A 20716-nucleotide genomic window follows, 5' to 3' on the forward strand; every position below is an offset into this window, starting at 1 on the left:
GATGTGGGGAGGCTGGAGGGAGAATATGAGAGCAAGCGGAGATTGGCTGGGGAAGGGAGAGCCAGAAGGTCAGGGGAAGGGTAGGAATGGTGAGAGATACAATGGCAGCTCCCTCAGCCCATGCTGCTGTTCTCTGTTGTAGACCTTCTCCTGTATCCCCCAAGCAATCTGCTTGTAGATGTCGATATTTCAACTGTTGGATCAGAGCTGTACGTGCACAGCCTTTTCTTCCCACAGGACCAGGAGATCTAATATCTCCTGTCTACTCCAGGAAGGAGCACGTTGGGAATGTATAGCCAGCAAGGTCAGCTGGGCAATTGCACACAACAGTGGAGAGCTGCTAGGTGCACTTGCCCAGCTAGACAATCAGGAAAAGACATTTCAAAAATTCATGTGGGTCTTTAGAGGGGGATGGGCTTCCAGTCTCTGTGACCCCTGGGCAGTGGTGTTCACAATCGTGACCAGAGCAGTCAGTGTCAGGCATTGTGCGTCAGTGGCTGGAGCATAGGCACGGACTCCATGAGTGCTCCGGGGCTGGAACACCCAGGCAGAAAAATTAGCAGACGCTAATTTCCTGGGCAATTAGTTAATTGGCTAATTAGCAGGCAGCCCTGCTAATCAACTCCTCCCCCCTCCCAGTGCCTCCCACCTGCTGCGAACAGCTGTTTCACAGCAGGTGGGAGGGACTGGGAGAGAGAGGTGTGCTCGGGGGAGGGGGCAGAAAGAGGTGGGAAAGAGGTAAGGTGGGGGTGGGAAGAGGCGGGGGCTTGGGGAAAGGGGTGGAGTGTAGGGGGCAGAGCAGGGAGGGGAAGAGACGGGGCAGGGACTTGCAGGAAGGGGTGGAGTGGGGGCAGGGCCTGGGGCAGAGAAGGGGGTCAAGCACCCCCCCGGCTACAGGGGAAGTTGGTGCCTGAGCTGGAGGGCTGTTAGGGTTAACATACCGGTAGGTAACGCAGTGTCTACACTCCCACTGTTGCCAATCTATGTACATTGACCATGGCTCAGTGCCATTCAGGGAGTTGGTGTTACTACGTCCATGTAACAGGGCACTTACTTCAGTGGGAGACAACTTTAGGTGTAGACCTGTTGCCTGACCCAGAACTGGGCCCCGAGATGGCAAACAGGGAGTTCGTCACCCGGTGTGCTTGGCATCAATAAAGACACCGAGGGGAGAAAGCAAGCCAAGTTTATTTCAGAGCTCTGAAATGGCACTAGGAGACCAGCATGTCTCAAATCCAGTGCAACAAATACAAACAATTTTTACCTTTTATACTTCAAACTGTTTGCATACATCTCTTTGTCTGGCTGTTCCCCCTTACCCCTCCCTTCCAGACAACTGTTACAATAAGCTCTACATAAGCTTGTGAGAAAACTTTCCCAGTCTTTGCGACCTTGGATTAGACGCCTGCAAACTAACTACCCCGCTTCTTATCTCTATTATTTCTGCTAGTGTGAGTGAAACTGCAGCCATCTGCTAAAAATGCTGACCAATACATTTCTGCTTCAGCCTACTTCAGAGCATGTAAGCAGTTAGCATAGAAGTAGGTGAGAGTTCCCAAGATGAAGTCACTGGTTCACAGACCCAGAGCAAAAGAGCTTCATCGGCACTTTTGGCCTTCCACTCTCCCGAGTTACCTGGTAGCTATGCCTAGTGGACCCCAACAGACCTGTTGCCAGCACAGGGGTGCCCGAGGACAGCAACAGCGGGTTCGTTGCCCGGTGTGCTTCGCGCCAATAAACACACCAGGGGGAGAAGCAAACAAAGTTTATTTGGGATCCCAAAGCGGTGCTAGGAGACAGGCACGTCTCAGATCAAGCACACTAACAGGAACAGTTTTTCTTCTTTTATACATTTTGCAGTTAAGCCTCACCCCACCCCCTTCCACTCTAGCCCTCCCTTTCTCCCCCCATTCCTCCCTCTACCCCTCCCGTCCCTGGTAATAGTTAAGTCATTCTTGGCAGCTATAAGCCTAGCTTGTTAGTAACTTCTTTAAACCGTTATCTTGTCCTTTTTCCCTTCAGCCAGAAACATGCAGGCCTCATTATTACTGCTTGAGCAGGGGGTTGCACACAGATAACTGATTGCTTACATATTCCAATTGCACCTGGCTTTTGAAGTTGATTAGAGTTTAAACATGGAAGGATAGAGTTTGGTTCACTTAGGCCTAGTGCAGGAAGGCTTCATTGATACATAGTGGCCTTCCACCCTCCCGAGTTACCTAGGGTGATGCCTAGTGAAGTCAACAGACCCATGCACAACTAGGCCAATACAAGATAGTACACTACCTAACTTTGTAGTATAGACCGGGCCCGAGTAAGTTTCCCAGACCTGAAGAAGAGCTCTATGTAGCTCAAAAGCTTGTCTCTATCGCCAACAGAATTTGGTCTGATAAAAGATAAAAAATGATAAAATATTACCTCACTCTCCTCGTCTCTCTCACATTTTATTTTGATATTTTTAAAAGAAACATTTTGACTTGTCATTATGAAATTATGTTTTGTTTCAGAAGTTAGCTAGATTCGACAAGAAAGAAAGAGAGAGAAAAAGATTTTGTTTCTGATCAAACTAAGCATATAATTCAGCCCAAAATGATTTTTTCAACTTTTTTTTGGTTTGGCCCCAAACCCAAGAAATAATTATTCACCCAGCTCTACCACACAGTAACACTGGAGTCCTCCTGGGCCATCAGGATTAGGACATCAGAGACTAGAGAATCCCATTGCTTGGGCCTCTTGAGTTATTTTACCCTGGGTCTCAGTGACACAATTTGAACAGGGATTCTGCATCCCGGAGCTAGAATGCAGGGAAGATTTTCTCATCAGTGAATGAAGCTTTGGTGAAAGTGAAGATTGGGGCCTTCTTATCAGCACTGTAAAATGTCACCTTCCCCTCTTCATAGTCCAGAGAGACACAGAGCTTCCTGGGCCTTGCAGTCAAGGGCAGGAAAGGCCACAAGGGAGGTGAGAGCCCAGTAATGACCCTGACACTACTGCACAGGTCAGATCTCCCCTTCAGGTTTAAAGGTGAATGCTCCCTTCCCCCCCATTTCTCCTCACAGACTTGCTGGCAGCCCCCAGGGTCCACCAACATCCACAGCCCCGGACTGTTACCTCCCGGGGATGTGTCCCTGAAATGAACTTCTCATATCTCAGCACGTAGGAAACAGGAACAAATCTCTCAAGACTGTCAGCAAGATTGTGCCCTGCATGTTCCCATCTTACACTTTTGTGATTTGCAGAAATGATGAGGTGGAGATTTGCTGTGTCTGGATCCAGAGTCACATTCACTGGAGAGACAGAGAATCAGAGCGTTAGGGGCAAAGCTCAGCGCCGGGGAGGCTGGGACCATTTCTCACACTCCCCAGCAGCGCCATTCTGGCTGGGATAGCCCCTGATTTTCTACCTCTGTGTCCCTGCCTCTCTGCTGAGACTGACCAGGGATTTAATTGCAAGTCCCTCCTCCCAGGCACTAGGGGTGCTGTTATAGCTGGGCTGGATCAAGACCTGAGAGGTTATTGAAATTAGTGAAAAATAAGCAGAGAGAATCTGCTATTCCATAGATTTTCAGTCTGGGGATTCACTAACATATACCCACCCTGTCCTTCCCATGTTGGTAAATGGCAAGGGGGTCTTGGCTAGCACTTCTTTGCTGTGTGTGAATTTTTGCACAGATGCTGAAAAGCCAGCATTGCTATGAGGCAAAACTAAGAAAGTATACACACTAGGGTTACCATATTTCAGCAAGCAAAAAAGAGGACGGGAGGAGCCCCGCCTGAGCCCCGCCCCCGTCCTGCCCTAGCCCCGCCCCTGCCCCACCCACGTCCTGCCCCCCTCAGAACCCCCAACCCTCCCCCCCGCTCCTTGTCCCCTGACTGCCCCCTCCTGGGACCCCTGCCCCTAACTGCCCCCCAGGACTCCACCCCCTACCTAAGCCTCCCTGCCTCTTGTCCCCTGACTGTCCCCTCCTGAGACCCTCCCCACATCCTAACTGGCCCCCTAGGACCCTACCCCCTACCTGTACCCTGACTGCTCCAACCCTTATCCACACCCCCACCCCCAGACAGAGCCCTGGGACTCCCACACCCCATCCAACCACTCCCCACCCCCTGACAGCCCCCCCCAGAACTCCCGACCCATCTAAACCCCTCTGCTCCCTGTCCCATTGACTGCTCCGATCCCTCTCCCCACTCCTGCCCCCTGACAGCCCCCCCCCCCAGAACTCCCAACCCCCCCCCCTCGCTCCTTGTCCCCTGACTGCCCCCTCCTGGGACCCCTGCTCCTAACTGCCCTCCAGAACCCCACCCCCTACCTAAGCCTCCCTGTTCCTTATCCCCTAACTGCCCCTTCCTAAGACCCCCCTCCCCTAACTGCCCCCCAGGACCCTACCCCCTCCTGTACCCTGACTGCCCAAAACCTTATCCACACCCTCCCCCAGAAAGCCCCCGCGAACTCCCGATCCCCGCTCCGTCTCTTGACTGCCCCATCCAAAACCTCCCTGCCCCTTCTCCGATCCCCTGGCCCCCTTGTTGTTGGCCTTCACCTAATGTCTCTGTGAACTTGCTCAGGAAGGACCTGAGCCATTCGTTCCAGCACGCTGGCTGGCAGTGGAGGAGGAGCAGGGGAGGAGCTCTAGACTGCCGGAGGCGATCTGCGAATGCAGGGAGGGAGGGCGTGCTCTCAGCTGCAGGGGGGAGGCGGGGCTCTCTCCGGCTGTCGGAGCCCCATGTAAGTGGCACCATCCGGCCGGCTGCTCTGTTAGCCGCACGCACTCTGCATGGGGGGAGGGGGGGGAGGGGGGAAGTCCGGACATTTACAAATTCCCCCCGGACGCTATTTTTAGCTCAAAAATCCGGACATGTCCGGGGGAATCCGGACGAATGGTAACCCTAATACACACTAAGGGGCATACTTCCAGCAAAGTGAATCTGTGTCTGCAACAGGACTGTTGCCAGCTCAGTCCAAATAAGAGATGCTAATAACGGGAAAGAGTGCTACACACTGTTCTTCAGCACGATCATTAATAGGGTAAATCTGTGTTTCTATGTTATTATTTAGCAAAATAAAATAAAGGAACTTATATTGTGTGTGTATTCAGAGAGGCTTTATTAGCAAGTTAACACCATAAATGTCCCTGAAATTAGTTTGAAAGTGTTGGTCCGTGTGCCTAGCACAATGGATGCCCCATTTCTGGTTGGTCCTTAGGCACTACCATAATAAACATAATTCATATCTAAAGTTTCCTAAACAAAAGTTCTGCCTCATATTATATGCAGGGCTCCAGGAGTCTGGTGGAGGATGGGCACAGCAATAAGGATTTTGGACCTTAACTGCATTTCCATGCATTGTACTGTTTAATTGTTTGAGAAAACTACAATGTCATCCTATATTTCTGTATGTAATGGACAGATATTCACAACATTCCCAACTTATTTACCATGAACTTAATAACAGTGTCACTCCTTAGACAGAAAATATTCCATTCCTCATCAGTGTTCCTTGAGCCAATGGTTCTCAACCAGGCATACACATACTCCTGGGGGTACTCTGCAGAGGTCTTCTAGGGGGGACATCGACTCATCTAGATATTTGCCTAGTTTTACAACAGGCTGCATAAAAAGGACTAGTGAAGTCAGTACAAACTAAAATTTCATACAACTATGACTTGTTTATACTGTTCTGTATACTCTATACTGAAATCTACGTACAATATTCATATTCCAACTGATTTATTTTAAATTATATGGTAAAAATGAGAAAGGAAGCAATTTTTCAGTAACAGTGTGACTGACACGTTTGTATATTTATGTCTGATTTTGCAGCCGAGTAGTTTTTAAGTTAGGTGAAACTTGGGGTACTCAAGACAAATCAGATTCCTGAAAGGAGTACAGTAGTCTGCAAAGGTTGAGAGCCACTGCTTTGGGCTATTGCTTTAACAATGGACTCCTTCCAGCAAAGCAAGACATCATGAGTCAGATTCACGAGAGAGCCAGCCCACTTCCTGGTGCAGGACTAGCCGGAAACCTGACTGAGCTCAGAAAGCACTGCACAAGTACCCAGTTACACTCCCCCACAGAGAGCCATGGCTACAGAGAACCCTGTAGAAAGCCTTCAGGAGGAAGCTACTTGTCCCATCTGTCTGGAGTATTTTAAAGCCCCAGTGATTCTAGACTGCGGGCACAATTTCTGCCGGCTCTGTGTCACCCAGTGCTGGCAGGGATCCAATGCAAACTTCTCCTGCCCTCAGTGCAGAGAAATCCTTCAACACAGAAACTTCAGGCCCAACAGGCAGCTGGCAAATGTTGTAGAACTTGCCAAACAGCTGAGCTTACAGGTAGCAAAAGGAGCCGAAGGGGAGAGAGTGTGTGAGACGCATGGGGAGGCCCTGAAACTGTTCTGTGAGGAGGATCAGACCCCCATCTGCGTGGTGTGCGACAGGTCCAAGGAGCACAGAGCTCACGCTGTGGTTCCCATAGAGGAGGCTGCCCAGGAGTACAAGGTAGGATACCATCATGTAGTCATGTTATAGTTACAGCTTTGGATTTTAAAGAGATGAGGTGAGTGAGGTAATATCTTTTACTGGACCAATTTATGGTTGTGAAAAAGACAAGCTTCCAAGCTTACACAGAGCTCTTCTTCAGGTCTAGATTTTAAAGACAGTTCAATTTCATTGCAATTTGCTGATAACACTTAATTCCTCTCTCTCTATCTGCTGTTATTGTAACAGAATTTCCCAACTCTGTAACACATTGATTGCATGAAAGATTAAATAAAGAAGTTTTCTGGAGAACAGAAACTTTTAAATGACAGCTACACTAGAGCTGGGGAAATAATTGATTTTGCAGTTCAGTGACTGACCTGAGAAACCGGAAAAAGTAATAGTTTCAGATTGACACAAAACAGCATTTTTCCCTTCAACAAAATGAAAACATGGAAAACAAATCATTTTGGATCAAACAAAATATTTTGTTTAATCTGAAATGAAATATTTTGTACAACCTGAAACTAAATGTTTCAATTAGTTTTTGAGCGCTCTTTCCCCTTTTCTTCTCCCTCTTTGAAAAAAAAGTTAAATCTAACTAAATTTAAAACTGAAACATAATTTTAAAATGAAAAAGTTGTAACATTTGTTTTGAAAGTGTTATATTGAAACATTTTGACTTTCTGTATTTTTCCTCCTCCCCCCCGCCCAAACTGTTCACCAAATGTGACCCAAATTCACAAACAGTTTCAGTTGGCCCCAAACTGAACTTTTCAATGAATAAATTATTTACTGGAAAAAAATGTCACACAGCTCTAATTCACACATCAGACCTTTCTCCAATGTATCCATCTTGCTCTATTGTATTCTGATGGTTACAGTAATGCCAATAGGTTATGGAAAAGGAACTTGGTTCCATTCAATGTCTGTTTGATCAACGATTGTTTAAAATGTCATCCCTTTTGGCCTGAGCTATTAGACAAAATTTAGGGCTGCTTGCATTAGGAGGAGAAATTGATGATGGAGTATTAGATGGGTGCAATCATGTTTATTTTTTAAAAATGTACACAAAGTTCTGTTTCCCTGAACAAACCAGACACAAACAACAGAAGGGAGTTTCCTTGCTCACAAGTCCAAGTCTGTTTTTCCAGCCAGCACTCTGCCCCAAACTCCTTCTTTTGTCTTCTGCTTGGACCATGCTATCCGTGTTTCTTTGGCTATTCTGGCTACTTTTCTCCTGTTTTCTCCCCACGCCCCTCCCCTCTGCTACACACAGACTGACACAGCTGCCATCCAATCAATCCATAGCCCCTGTGCTTGCAGTCAGTCCCAGGGAAACCCCTCCCTCAGTCCATGTGGGTCAACTTCTACTCCAGCCTCACTGTGTTGGCCCATGACTTGGGTGGTAGCATCTATTGTTTCAGCTATCACTAGACAAATGGACACTGAACTGCTCCCTCATTTAGCATGAATGAAAGTGGGCTAGCACAGCCATAAACTTAAAAAAACTCTACAAATACCCACCGATCAAAACACACTTGCTGGCAGCTACCACCTCTCTCCAGTATGACAATATACATAGATTTTGTTCCTAAAATCCACCCTCCCACAGTAAATAAATAAACTCTCAAATAATTAAAACTTTTTTTTCTACTCAGAAAAAAATTCAGACCCATTTGATGTCTCTGAAGAAAGAGAGAGAAAAACTACAGGAAATTCAAATGATGGATACACAGAGAAGCTGGGAACATCTGGTAGGTGCCAATAGTTATTAATGGATCTGACTGAAAAATGGAATTTCCATTCCATGGGAAATTCTGATATTTCTATATTTATTTTCATCTGGATCCAGGACAAAACATCAAAATATAAAAACTTCTCTTGGAGAAAGTTCAGAAAAGGTTTGATTCAGAAATACTGGCTTGTAAGAGAGATTGGATGCCAGAGGGGAGACCACAGTGCAGCAGGGAGATGCACCCCAATATTAATAGATAATACCTAAGTCTTATATAGCATTTTTCATCAATAGCTCCCCCAGGGGTCTGTTCTGGGACCAGTCCTATTCAACATATTCATAAATGATCTGGAAAAAGGGGTAAACAGTGAGGTGGCAAAATTTGCAGATGATACAAAATTACTAAAGATCTTGGAGTCATTGTGGATAGTTCTCTGAAAACATCCACTCAATGTGCAGCAGCAGTCAAAAAAGCGAACAGATGCTGGGAACTATTAAGAAAGGGATAGATAATAAGACAGAAAATATCATATATGAAATATCATAAATCCATGGTACACCCAAATCTTGAATACTGTGTGCAGATGTGGTCGCCCCATCTCAAAAAAGATATATTGGAATTGGAAAAGGTTCAGAAAAGACCAACAAAAATTATTAGGGGTATGGAACGGCTTCTGTAAGAGGAGAGATTAATAAGACTATGACTTTTCAGCTTGGAAAAGAGATGGCTAAGGGGAGATATGACAGAGGTCTATAAAATCATGACTGGTGTAGAGAAAGCAGATAAGGAAGTTTTGTTTACTACTTCTGATAACACAAGAGCTAGGGGGTCACCAAATGAAATGAATAGACAGCAGGTTTAAAACAAATAAAAGGAAGTATTTCTTCACACAACGCACATTCAACCTATGGAACTCCTTGCCAGAGGATGTTGTGAAGCCAAGGCCATAACAGAGTTCAAAAAAGAACTAGATAAATTCATGGAGGATAGGTCCATCAATGGCTATTAGCCAGGATGGGCAGGAATGGTGTCCCTAGCCTCTGTTTGCCAGAAGCTGGGAATGAGCAACAGGGGATGGATCATTTGATGATTACCTGTTCTGTTCCTTCCCTCTCTGAGGCACTGTCCACTGTCGGAAGACAGGATACTGGGCTAGATGGACCCTTGGTCTGACCCAGTAAGGCCATTCTTATGTTCTTAAGCTCTTTACAAAGGAGGTCAATATCATTATCCTCATTTTGGCACAAGGTGGGTAAGTGACTTGCCAAGGTCACCAAGGAGCAGAGCTAGGAACAGAACCCAGGTCTTCCGACTCCCTGTCCACTGGAATGTCAACCTGAGCTGAACGTATACTACAGCACTGTAGCTGTGCTGGCCTAACCCCAGAGGGTATGTCTATCCAGCAAGGGATAGTGAGACTTGAGTCAGCTGACCTGTATCAGGGAACCCCGAGCTTGAGTGTCTACACTGCACTTTAACCCTAGGTTAATGATTTTCTGACTCGTGCATGAACCTAGGGCTGTAGCATCCGCACTGCTGTGAATAGACCTGAGTCAAAGTAACACTATCCCAGAGTGCCTAGCACACACACACCCTGTGTCGACACTCTAGCCCTAGGAATGTGGTGCACTGTGGGAAAACTCTACTGCCCACCCTATTTCCTAAGTGTGACACTGCTGTTGATGGGACTTAGGTGCCCACAAGGAGCACATGAGTACATACATGGCATAATTGGCTCCTTTGGTGGCTCTCTCAGTAGAATGGCTGCAGTGGGAGAAGGTTTTATATTGAACTACCATCTAATCTGAGAATTGGGCTCTCTGGCTCTAGGCAGAGTCACGCTGTCAGGAAAATGCCCATGTGCCCCTATTCTGAGGCTAATTAGGATATCAGGCTCCAGGGCTGTCAAACTAGTAAGATGAAACTTTGCAATTCTTAATGTTTAAAGTGGGCTGTCCAGTGAAGAGGTTTTTGTTTAGTTGGTTTTTTATTTATTTTTCTCTGTTTATTTTGAAGTTTGATATAAAATGAAGGTATCAGAGGGAAAACACACACACACACACCCCAGCTGGCTGCTGCTGGCTGCAGAGCAGTGACATGCATCCCCAGGGCTTTGGGTGCAGTGTGCTCCAGCACCCCGGGAACCCCTTATCCCTGCCCCCACCACACCTTGGGATGCAGGGATATGGGATCCCCAGGAGGCTGTGTGGAATTTTGGGGCTTACCACCCTGAAAGGGCATATTGGCTTGGGACCCACACAGCCCCAGAGGGGCCAGAGAGTGGAGTGAGGACCAAGCACCTGCCCCTGCCGTCCACCCCCAGTTGCAGCAGAGAGAAAGATAAGAGAAATGTAGAGTAGGTGTCTGTTCTTTGTGGGTTTTTCTCTGTGGGGGTGGGGGAGAGAGGGGGAATCAGTTTCTGTGTGTTTGGTGGAGTCTCTCTCTCTCTCTCTCTTTGTGTCTCAATACGGTTTGTAAAAACAACGAGGATCCTGTCTTCCTACTTACAATATTGCTGCTTTTTCCTTTGTTTGTTCTATTGGTTTTTCTTTCTCCCCTGGCCTCTCTCCAAAGTCCCTGTCAATATTGGCTGAACCCCACTCCTTGCTGCCCGGTACCTGCATCTCCAGAAGGCAATGGGCACAGAAATTCCTCCTCATGTGAGACACAAAAACCTCCCTTCAAAGGGAGATAGGGTCCAAACTGGAACCTGTGGGAAAATCTTCTCCCTTGTGACCACAGGGCACATTCAAGTGTCAGGTGTTGAATTCTCAGGGGTTACTGTGAAATGCTCCTTCCCTCATGCCCAGGGCTTTATGACCTGACCCATGACTCCTCTCTGTGACCCTGACCGGCCTCTCTCTGTTTCTTTTTGTCTATTACAGAAACAGACAGAAGCTGAGAGGCAGAAGATTATGTCTGAGTTTGAGCAGCTGCATCAGTTCCTGAGGGAACAAGAGCGACTCCTGCTGGCCCGGCTGGCAGAGCTGGACCAGGAGATTGTGAAACTGCAGGATGAAAATGTCACCAAACTCTCCAAGGAGATTTCCCATCTCAGTGAGCAGATCAGTGAGCTGGAGGGGAAGTGCCGGCAGCCAGCCAGTGAATTCCTGCAGGTGAGGGACATTATAACCCCCACCTCAGATCCCTACACAGGGATGGGCAGGTTCCTGAATCATGAGCCTTGGAAAATAAATGTATCAAATTGTTTAAAGCTGCAAACTTTCTCCTAAAAACTCCCTCTGGGACAGAAGTGGTAATGGTACAGTGAGTCCCCTCCAGAGCAGGAGGGATACCAAGTGTGGGGCATGTGGGACTGAGCTCCCTTTTTTCTCTCTCCCCTCTAGGACATCAGAAGCACCATGAGCAGGTATGTGGCTCCTTCTCACTCCCCCTCATGCTTCTCAGCACTGGAAAGGGGCTCGGGAATCTTATTAGCACATCTCCCCAGGGCACAATGTGTGGGGCAGGGTCATTTCAGAGACCAATCTCCCTGTGTTGACCCTTAGCCCCGGGGTGTTACCCTTTTATACAGGACTGGAGTCCTAGGAGAAGGGTTATTACCCTAAACATGGTAATGTCCATCTCTGAGGGACTGGCTGCCTCAGGAGTCTGGGAATGGAATACAGGTCTTTCATTACCTTTCACAATGACTGGCTACTCTTTTGCCCAGGTCAGCAGTGATCAGAACATTTACCACCTAATTTATGGTTTGGTGACGGGGTGAAATCATTTCAGGAATGGGCGAGCGGGGCTCTCAGACCAGTTCCTAGTGGGCAGATGCCCACCATGCAATAAATACAAGAACGTGGAAACATCCTGGCTCACAGAAGATGAAGGCCAGGGATTGAACTAGCCATGGAGACAACTCCCTTCTCATCCCTAGAGCTGGTCTCCAGATCAGAGCTGAAGCACATCAGTGGCCACTATGTAGAAAGCTTGTGCTGCCATTGCCTGGGCTGTGCCTGCTCAGCGGCTGGATAAGATTGTCAACCCAGGGGGTTTCCTGGCAGAGCTCCAGTGATATAACCATACGCATATACTTCTGCTAGAAAATTCCCCACATAGACAGGCCCTTAGACTCCAGACCCTCAGGCCAGCTGCTGTCACTAGCGTGTAGTAATAAAATCACACAGAGAAATGTTTCTTTTCTCTCTAGGTCTGAGGAGGGGAAGTTCCAGCAGCTGCTGGAGGCTTCTTCTGAGCTGGAAAGGAGCCTCAGCAATTTCTGTCAGAAAAATATTGCTGTAAAGCTGACCCTGAACAAACTGAAAGGTACCGAGAAAGGAGCTAGGAGGGGACATCGAGAGAAGTCTCTGTGACTGTAGGAGGAGACAGCAGCCACTTCACAGCAGCCAGCAGAATAAGCCCAAATTAGTTACTCAACCACATTCTACAGAGAGGGACCAACAGCCCTTCTCCCGCAGTTCAAAACTACAGGTTGAGGTTGCTATGCCTCGGGGCTAAGAGAATCCCCAGTGGGCTGGGGGATGTCTAAAGTGCAGCCCAAGTGGAGCAGCCTATGGGTAACAGCCCTGCCCAGAGTCAGTGCAGCAGAGTCCCCTTTGGCCTGGGCCTGCCCCTTCTGCTGGGCTGTGTGACTGTCTTAGCCGGTTCCTGCACGGGCGCAGTTCTCATCCGGCCAGAGCTAGACTTTCTTCCCTATTTACGATGCAGTGTAAATGGGCTCCGGTGGGAAGGAGAATCCTTCTACAGATGGGTTTCTCACTGCTCCCAAAGACCCCTGTGTTCCCCAGGGCCTGCAGGCCCACTCTGGGCTTGTCCAAAGGGCTGTGAATCCACTGCTAACTCCTTGGGCAATAGTAACAGACAGAAACTAATTAAGAACTAACTAGGGCAAATCCTGGTTCCTTCCACAGTGGTAATGGGTATTGGGGAGTGAACATATCTGTCCAATATCCCTGTGTTTAAAGGCTAATCTCCTAACTTTAAGTATTCACTTTTGAAAAATGTGTCATGCTTTGTGCCTCAGTTTTCCCATCTTTAAAATGGGGATAATTAGAATTGATTGGGAATCAGTTTCAACAAATGTCCCAGCTCAAGAACATAAGAATGGCCCTACTGGGTCAGACCAAAGGTCCATTTAGCCCAGTATCCTGTCTTCCAACAGTGGCCAGTGCCAGGTGCCCCAGAGGGAATGAACAGAACAGGTAATCATCAAGTGTTCCATTTTATTTATTTTTTATTTTTTTTATTTTATCTCTTGTTGCTCATTCCCAGCTTCTGGCAAACAGAGGCTAGGGACACCATTCCTGCCCATCCTGGCTAATAGCCATTGATGGACCTATCCTCCATGAATTTATCTAGTTCTTTTTTGAACCCTGTTATGGTCTTGTCCTTCACAACATCCTTTGCCATGGAGTTCCACAGGTTGACTGTGCATTGTGTGAAGAAATACTTCCTTTTATTTGTTTTAAACCTGCTGCCTACTCATTTCATTTGGTGACCCCTAGCTCTTGTGTTATGAGAAGTAGTAAACAACACTTTCTTATCTACTTTCTCTACACCAGTCATGATTTTATACACCTCTGTCATATCTCCCCTTAGCCGTCTCTTTTCCAAGCTGAAAAGTCCCAGTCTTCTTAATCTCTCCTCTTACGGAAGCCATTCCATACCCCTAATAATTTTTGTTGCCCTTTTCTGAACCTTTTCCAATTCCAATATATCTTTTTTGAGATGGGGCAACCACTCAAATAAAATTGTGGAAAAAATAAGTCATAGTTGTCAAAATGTTTCATGTTGACATTTTTTAAAGGAAAATTTTAAGTGCCCTTTTGTTGTAAAATTTCAGCTGATTTAGACTAAAAAAAAAGTTAGAAAGAAGGTGAAAATTAAAAAGGAATTGTTTGGGAACTTTCAAAATGAAACATTTTGATTCACCTGAACTGATTTCCCCCCCTATTTTGACTTACAAAATATTTTTAAGACTTCAATTTTTTGTCCCATTTTGAGATGGAGAAAATTTTTGTACTCTAAAATATTTGAAAGATGGAAAACTAGTCTCTGCTCAGTTCTAGGGATAATTCTGTTCCACAGTGGGGACAAGAGTGAGATGTAATAATTGAGGGAATTTATAAAAGAAAATATCAGTCCTTTCTATACCATAAAGAAGCAGCCATATCTGAAGAAAAAAATCTAGTCCTTAATCTCTGTGAGCCTCACTTTCCCTGTCTTTAAAAATTGAGATGCTGTCTCTTTGGATGGTGGTGTAACTTGCTGAGTGACAGTAAAGTGCACTGACATGCTGTTGTGACAGTTGCTAACTTGACCAACACAGCATGGATTGAACTAGGGCTTCAGCGCTAAAATCATGAGTGTCAAGAACTTTACCCGTGGAGCCAAGCTTCCTACCTGAGTGTTGTAACAAACTCACATCCTCTGTAGATCAGAGGTGGGACACACCACATTTACCAATGGGTTATATACTTCTGCTCTACAGACAAAGCTCATCCCAAACAGCTGAGGTCCCCAATGCTTCAAACCCAGATAAGTCCCTTCTTACGTGAAAGCCACTATTGTGGCCAACCCTAAGAATCAAACCAAGGACCTAGGGATCAAACCAAGAACCCTCAGCTGAGCACAGGAATCTCTACAGCTTGAACTAAGGAACTTGCTGGGGCTGTCACAGACTTGCAGTCTCTGTGGATTGGGCACATACAGAGACAAAACACACTGACCACTGGGTTACACTGCCATCAGAGGGAAAAGGCAAAGTTTCTGATCAGTTTTAACCTAGCCACACTGGAAAAATGGATGTGGCTCTTTCTTCACTGCTTTGTCTGTCTTTATGTCTGTCTCTATCAGTTTCTCTCTCATAACCAAAATGCAGTTATATTAACAAAGAGCAGGAACACCCCATAAACACGATAGCATGAAGTCTTGTCTCTTTCCCCTGTTCTTTCCACTAGATGTTCTGCCATTGGAACTGAAGACAGGAAAGGGGAAATCCATGGGATCAGATGAGAAGGGTATGTTTCCAGGTGGAATTGCTATTATTGTTATTATTTATTTATTACTAAATTAGAAGGAAAGACACTTCCCCAGAATAATATCTTTGTTTACTTGTTGTTAAAGTAGAAAGAAAGAAAGAAAGAATTACAGAGCACACTAAAACAATATAAAAATGATTAGATTTGAAGGAAACCGCAAGCTAAGATTACATCACTAGTTTGTCACATGTTTGTCACACGTTTGCTCATGTAGGCCAAGCTTTGTCTGTTAACAAGTTTTTCCGTGCAAATGGAGGCTTGGCCATTGGGGCTAGCCAGAATGGCTAGGAGGGCTGGCTGGGGTGCAGAGGAGGTTAGGGGCCCAGCTAGTGGGGTCTGGCCAGCATGGGGAGGGAATGAAGACTCCAGCTAGGGGGCCTGGACGGTGTGAGGTGAGACCCACTTATGGGGGGGTGGGGGTTGACTGGAGTGGGGAGTTAGGGGCATGGCTGGGGTGGCTGGTCAGAGTGGGAGTGAGGGGCATGGCTGGAAATCTGGGACTGGATGAGGGTGAGGGTACCAGCTTGGGGGTGATGAGGAGACTGGCTGGAGTGGGCAGGCAGGAGGCCCTGCTTGGGGGGCTTGGCATAGTGAGGGTAAGGGGCCTCCCTGTGGGAATGGGCTCTATTGGGGGAGCATACAGGTCAGCCTACATAAGCAATGCAGTGTACCTCCCCCTAGCAGCTACCTGTCATACATTTAGGTGGCAGCAGGGAGAGCCAGAGAGATTCCTCTGCCCACATCACCCTGGGCCTCTGTGGGCCTGACTTTAGTGGAAATTGGACTTTTCCAGTTTTCTGATTGTCCCCAAAGTTAGCAGGGTTCTGCCCGTTTGTGCCTCAACCAGGCCCATCTGGTCTGGAACTGATCAGGTGTTGTCCAAAGATGTCGTGTGATAGGCACAGAAATACCTAATCGAGTTGAGTGGGGGCCTGGCTTCATTGTGCCCCAAAGATCCTGACATCAGCCTGAGTAGCCAGTTCACACACAGCCAATACACAGAAAAAGTCTCACCGACAGGCCCCCAAATACCCTTTACTCTGCCCCGGCACTGCTCATGGACATTTCTGGGTGGGATTGTCAGGAGCATCTAAGGGAGTCACAAGTTAAGTGCCAATGGGCCTTGTGCCCCTAACTCCCTTAGGTGTTCCTGAAAATCCCACCCCAGGTTCCTTTTTCATATTTAATGAGGAAAATGGAGTAGAGAGGCCCCTCAGAACTGTCGCACCTTTTCCCCTTCCCCTGGTTTGAGGGGCTTGCCATCCAGAAACTTCTCTTTGGGATGGGCTCTCCTGCGGGGGCTGAGCTCTGCCTGAAGCACTCTGCTTCTCTCCTCAGCGAGTGTGACTCTGGATCCAGACACGGCTCATCCCCGGCTTCTCCTGTCTGTGGATCGGAAAATTTTGACCTGGGACGTCATACGGCTGAACCGTCCTGACCATCCCCAGAGATTTGATTCGTCTCCTTGTGTGCTGGGCTGTGAGGAATTCACCTCAGGGAGACATTGCTGGGAGGTGGAGGTGGGGCATGGGACAGCCTGGGCTGTGGGGGTGGCCAGAGAGTCTGTGAAGAGAAAGGAGGAGCTCAGTGCAGCACCTGAGGGGGGGATCTGGGCTGTGCAGAGGTGGGGGTTCCAGTTCCAGGCTCTCACCTCCCCTCCAACCCCCCTGTCTCTGAGCTGCGTGCCCAGCAGGATCCAGGTGTCTCTGGACTGTGAACAGGGGCAGGTGGCATTTTTCAGTACTGATGGTGAGGCCCCGATCTTCACTTTCCCACCAACCTCATTCACAGGGGAGAGACTCCGCCCTTTCTTCTGGGTCTGGGGTGTAGGTTCCCAACTCATTCTCTATTCCTGAGGCACCCGGTGGCACATGGCTCCCAGTTCCATGAAACGAGCTTCTCCGGCCTCTTTGGCCCTAGTCTCTTTGGCCCTGCATGGCTCCCATGTTCTTGCAGAGACATTTAAATGCAAAGTGAACAGACCAGAAAAGCTGCTGTCTCTGCCCCATCGTGGGTCTCTCCTGCTTGTCTCTGTCTCTCTCCCTCTGAGGGATCAAGACAGCCCTGCAAGGACTGGAAAATAGGGGTTCACAGCTTGCCTGTCTCTGAAGAGGGCAGGAGGGTTTCCAGGAGCCCCAAGTCTTGTATGACTCCGTGGTACCACAAAAGAGAACATGCATATCATGTGAAGGGAACCAAGTCATGGCTGTAATGCATTGCTCAAACTGTGACCTGCAGAGAGCTGTCTGGCTCCTCCCCCTTGTTTTCAGCTCCTGTGTTGCATTAAAATAGCCTTAGGATTCCTTCCCCAGGTGAGCGATTGCTGTGGTTGTCCCAGGGATGTTGAGGAGTGGGGAGGTGGGCGCTGCAGTCATGTCTGAGAGAGAAAATGGTCTGTGAGTCACTATATCTACTGGGTGTACACTGTGTTTAGCCTCACAACACTTCTGTGAGGTGGGGAAATGCTGTTACCCCATTTCAGAGAGAGGAATGTCCAGCACAGAGCAGATAAATGACTTGCCTGAAGTCACATAGGAAGACAGTTACAGAGCAGGGACTTGAACCTGGGTCTTCCAAATAAACAGCTAAACCACCAGACCAGCCTTCTTCGCTAAATTAGGAGCCTGGGAAAGGAGGATAAAGACAAAGCTACACGCAGGGAAAATACATTAGTAAAGTTTGTCTAATGATCCTCTCACTGACCCTCCCCACAATCACTGGGCCAGCCCTGTGCAGAGTCAGGTGATCACAGTGGACAGGACCTGAGTACCTGGTGGGAATGAAAATAGATTATTTTTTCAGGCCTGCTCTGAAATGCTCAGGCTGCCTCTGAATGCCCAGATATGTTCTGTGCTCAACTTTTGGGCCCCACTGCCCAAAGCCCTTCCTCTCTCCTGGTCTGTTTGTGTTCCCTAGATAAACTTCTCCACCTGGGCCCTGCTGTTTCTAAACAGATCCCTCTGGAGGAAGAGATGAGAAACAGAGACACATACATCTCTCTGTCACCCACAATCTCTGCAACTCCCTGCCCCTTCTCTGGTGGGGATCTATAGTAAAAAAGAGTCTATTTGGGCTCTGAGCTGATAAAGCTGCTTCCTCCCCAGCAGTGCCCCCAGATGTCTGGCTCCAGATTAATAACACTCCCCCCTGCCCCCAATGTGGGAAGTGGCTGAAAGTCCATGCGTGGCTGCTCAGGGGCCTGTGGGGAATGCAGTATTGTCAACTTCAGGAGATCAAAAATGAGTCTGACTCCCAAAAATTATGAGATTGGCCCCCAAATCATGACATTTTAATAAAAGATTATAGTGTGTTTTTAGGTCAGTCTCTTGATTTTTGAACTCCCCTGTGTTCCCTAAATTAGGGTTACCATATTTCAGCGAGCAAAAAAGAGGACGGGAGGAGCCCCGCCCTAGCCCCGCCCCTGCCCCTCCCACTTCCTGCCCCCCTTGACCTCCCAACCCTCCCCCCGTTCCTTGTCCCCTGACTACCCCCTCCTGGGACCCCTGCCCCTAACTGCCCCCCAGGACTATCTAAGCCTCCCTGCCTCTTGTCCCCTGACTGCCCCAACCTTTATCCACACCCCCACCCCCAGACAGACCCCTGGGACTCCCACGCCCCATCCAACCACTCCCCACCCCCTGACAGCCCCCCCCCCAGAACTCCCAACCCATCTAAACCCCTCTGCTCCCTGTCCCCTGACTGCTCCGATCCCTCTCCGCACTCCTGCCCCCTGACAGCCCCCCCCAGAACTCCCAACCCATCTAAACCCCTCTGCTCCCTGTCCCCTGACTGCTCCGATCCCTCTCCCCACTCCTGCCCCCTGACAGCTCCCCCCCAGAACTCCCAGCCCCCCCACCCCCACCCCCCGCTCCTTGTCCCCTGAGTGCCCCCTCCTGGGACCCCTGCTCCTAACTGCCCTCCAGAACCCCACCCCCTACCTAAGACTCCCTGTTCCTTGTCCCCTAACTGCCCCCTCCTAAGACCCCCCCCAACTGCCCACCAGGACCCTACCCCCTACATGTACCCTGACTGCCCAAAACTTTCTCCACTCCCCCCAAAAAGCCCCCCCCCCGTTTCTTGACTGCCCCCTCCAGAACCTCCCTGCCCCTTCTCCTGTCCCCCCTTACCCTGCTGCTCAGAACAGGGTGTTGGGCTCTGTGCGAGCCGGACACGTGGCTAAGCTCCCCAGCACAACAAAACCCGGTCCCTGGCCCTGCACAACAAAACCCGGTCCCTGGTCCGGACCGGGTTGCAGGGGAGAGCTGCCCTTGTATCAGCACAAAGTGCTCTCTCTCCCGTTTTGCTACGCTGCATGGCAGAAACCGCTCCCAGTTGCAAAAGGGGAGGGCTGCACTTTGTGCTGAGACACTTGCTCAGAATGCAGGGCGGAGCTCCTCTCCAGCTGCTCCGGAGTCCAGCCCGGGACTTTCCTGCTGCCCTCCCAGCCGCTCGCTCTGCTGTGCCGGGGGAGGGGGAAATCCCGGACATTGTGAGTGCTTTACAAATTCCCCCCGGACGCTATTTTTAGCACAAAAAGGAGGACATGTCCGGGTAAATCCGGACGAATGGTAACCCTACCTAAATAAACTTCTCCCCCAGGGTGTGTGCATGTGACGTTGCCACATTCTCCCATGTACTAGTAAGGTGATTTTGGCCTCTGCTGCAGGAGCTCTCAGCCCCTAAAGGAAGCAAATGACAGAAATGTAACCACAACCTTCACTCCAAACTATCTTAGGGTGGGATTTCAACAACACGTAGGTGAGTTTGGTGCATAGGTCCCATTCAAAGTCAATGGGTTTTGTGCTCCTAATTCCCTTTGGTACTTTTGAAAATTGCAACATTAGTTGGGAGTTTCATTTTGAGGATAAGAATCCTGCAAATGCTTAAGAACGTGCTGAACTTTGTGCGTGTGAGTTGTCCCTTTGAGTTTAAATTTATGCACATGGAGAAGTGTTGGCAGGGGAAAAATTGAATGGTTGCTTTAAAAAAAGAGAGAATTTGCATCTGGGAACTTTGCATTTATTTATTCTTACTTCAGATCAGAGCCAAGCGTCAGAGCCCGTGCTATTGCCCCCTTGCCCCCTCCCATCCCCTGACAGTAAACGTGGGATAAAATAGAAGTGGCTACGATGGGAGTTCTACCTGAGCAAAGATTTCAGAGCTCATTGAGATAATGTGAACCGTACCATGGTCTAGTCTCAGACACAGTTTGCTTCACATCAAGCGTTTCCTTGGAGTTATTCTTATGGATGGGAGTTTCTGTTCCATGGGTCTGTCAGGGACATTGTCTCACTGTCCCAAACCCATGAATCTCCATGCTCTGTGTCAGGGAAAGAGGGATATGCTGGAGGCAATGAATGGAGATCATGGCTGAGGGCCTTTTCCTCTGCCCTGCTGCCTGACCTGAGGAGCACGGTGTGTGCAGATGCTGTGCTGCCAGAACCTCAGACGTAGGTTGCACTGAACCCTGTGTCCCCACAGAGGATTCTCAG

The 20716-nt window shown here is 48.4% G+C and overlaps 1 protein-coding gene across 2 annotated transcripts; it reads left to right on the forward strand.

Moving 5' to 3' along the window:
- Positions 1 to 5991: 5991 nt before the first annotated feature.
- On the forward strand, positions 5992 to 19796 carry LOC101950185 (zinc finger protein RFP-like). 2 transcript variants are annotated; one of them, XM_024112764.3, is made up of 7 exons: positions 5997 to 6496; positions 8137 to 8232; positions 11100 to 11330; positions 11562 to 11584; positions 12374 to 12489; positions 15144 to 15203; positions 16563 to 19796. In XM_024112764.3, the coding sequence occupies exons 1-7, from the start codon at positions 6080 to 6082 to the stop codon at positions 17078 to 17080; spliced, it is 1461 nt and encodes a 486-aa protein (XP_023968532.1). In that variant the 5' UTR covers positions 5997 to 6079; the 3' UTR covers positions 17081 to 19796. The 2 variants fall into 2 exon arrangements, with proteins under 2 accessions (XP_042701540.1, XP_023968532.1); XM_042845606.2 differs by lacking the exon at positions 8137 to 8232 and having other exon boundaries at positions 5992 to 6496.
- The last annotated feature ends 920 nt before the right edge of the window (positions 19797 to 20716 follow it).

This window comes from Chrysemys picta, chromosome 12 (assembly GCF_011386835.1).
Source record: "Chrysemys picta bellii isolate R12L10 chromosome 12, ASM1138683v2, whole genome shotgun sequence".
NCBI classification, from domain to species: domain Eukaryota; kingdom Metazoa; phylum Chordata; order Testudines; family Emydidae; genus Chrysemys; species Chrysemys picta.

Coding starts and splice junctions, on each gene's coding strand:
- LOC101950185 (XM_024112764.3), top strand. CDS start 6,080: ATGGCTACAGAGAACCCTGTAGAAAGCCTTCAGGAGGAAGCTACTTGT. Junction 6,497..8,136: donor AGGCTGCCCAGGAGTACAAG/GTAGGATACCAT, acceptor TTTTCTACTCAG/AAAAAAATTCAGACCCATTT. Junction 12,490..15,143: donor GACCCTGAACAAACTGAAAG/GTACCGAGAAAG, acceptor TCTTTCCACTAG/ATGTTCTGCCATTGGAACTG.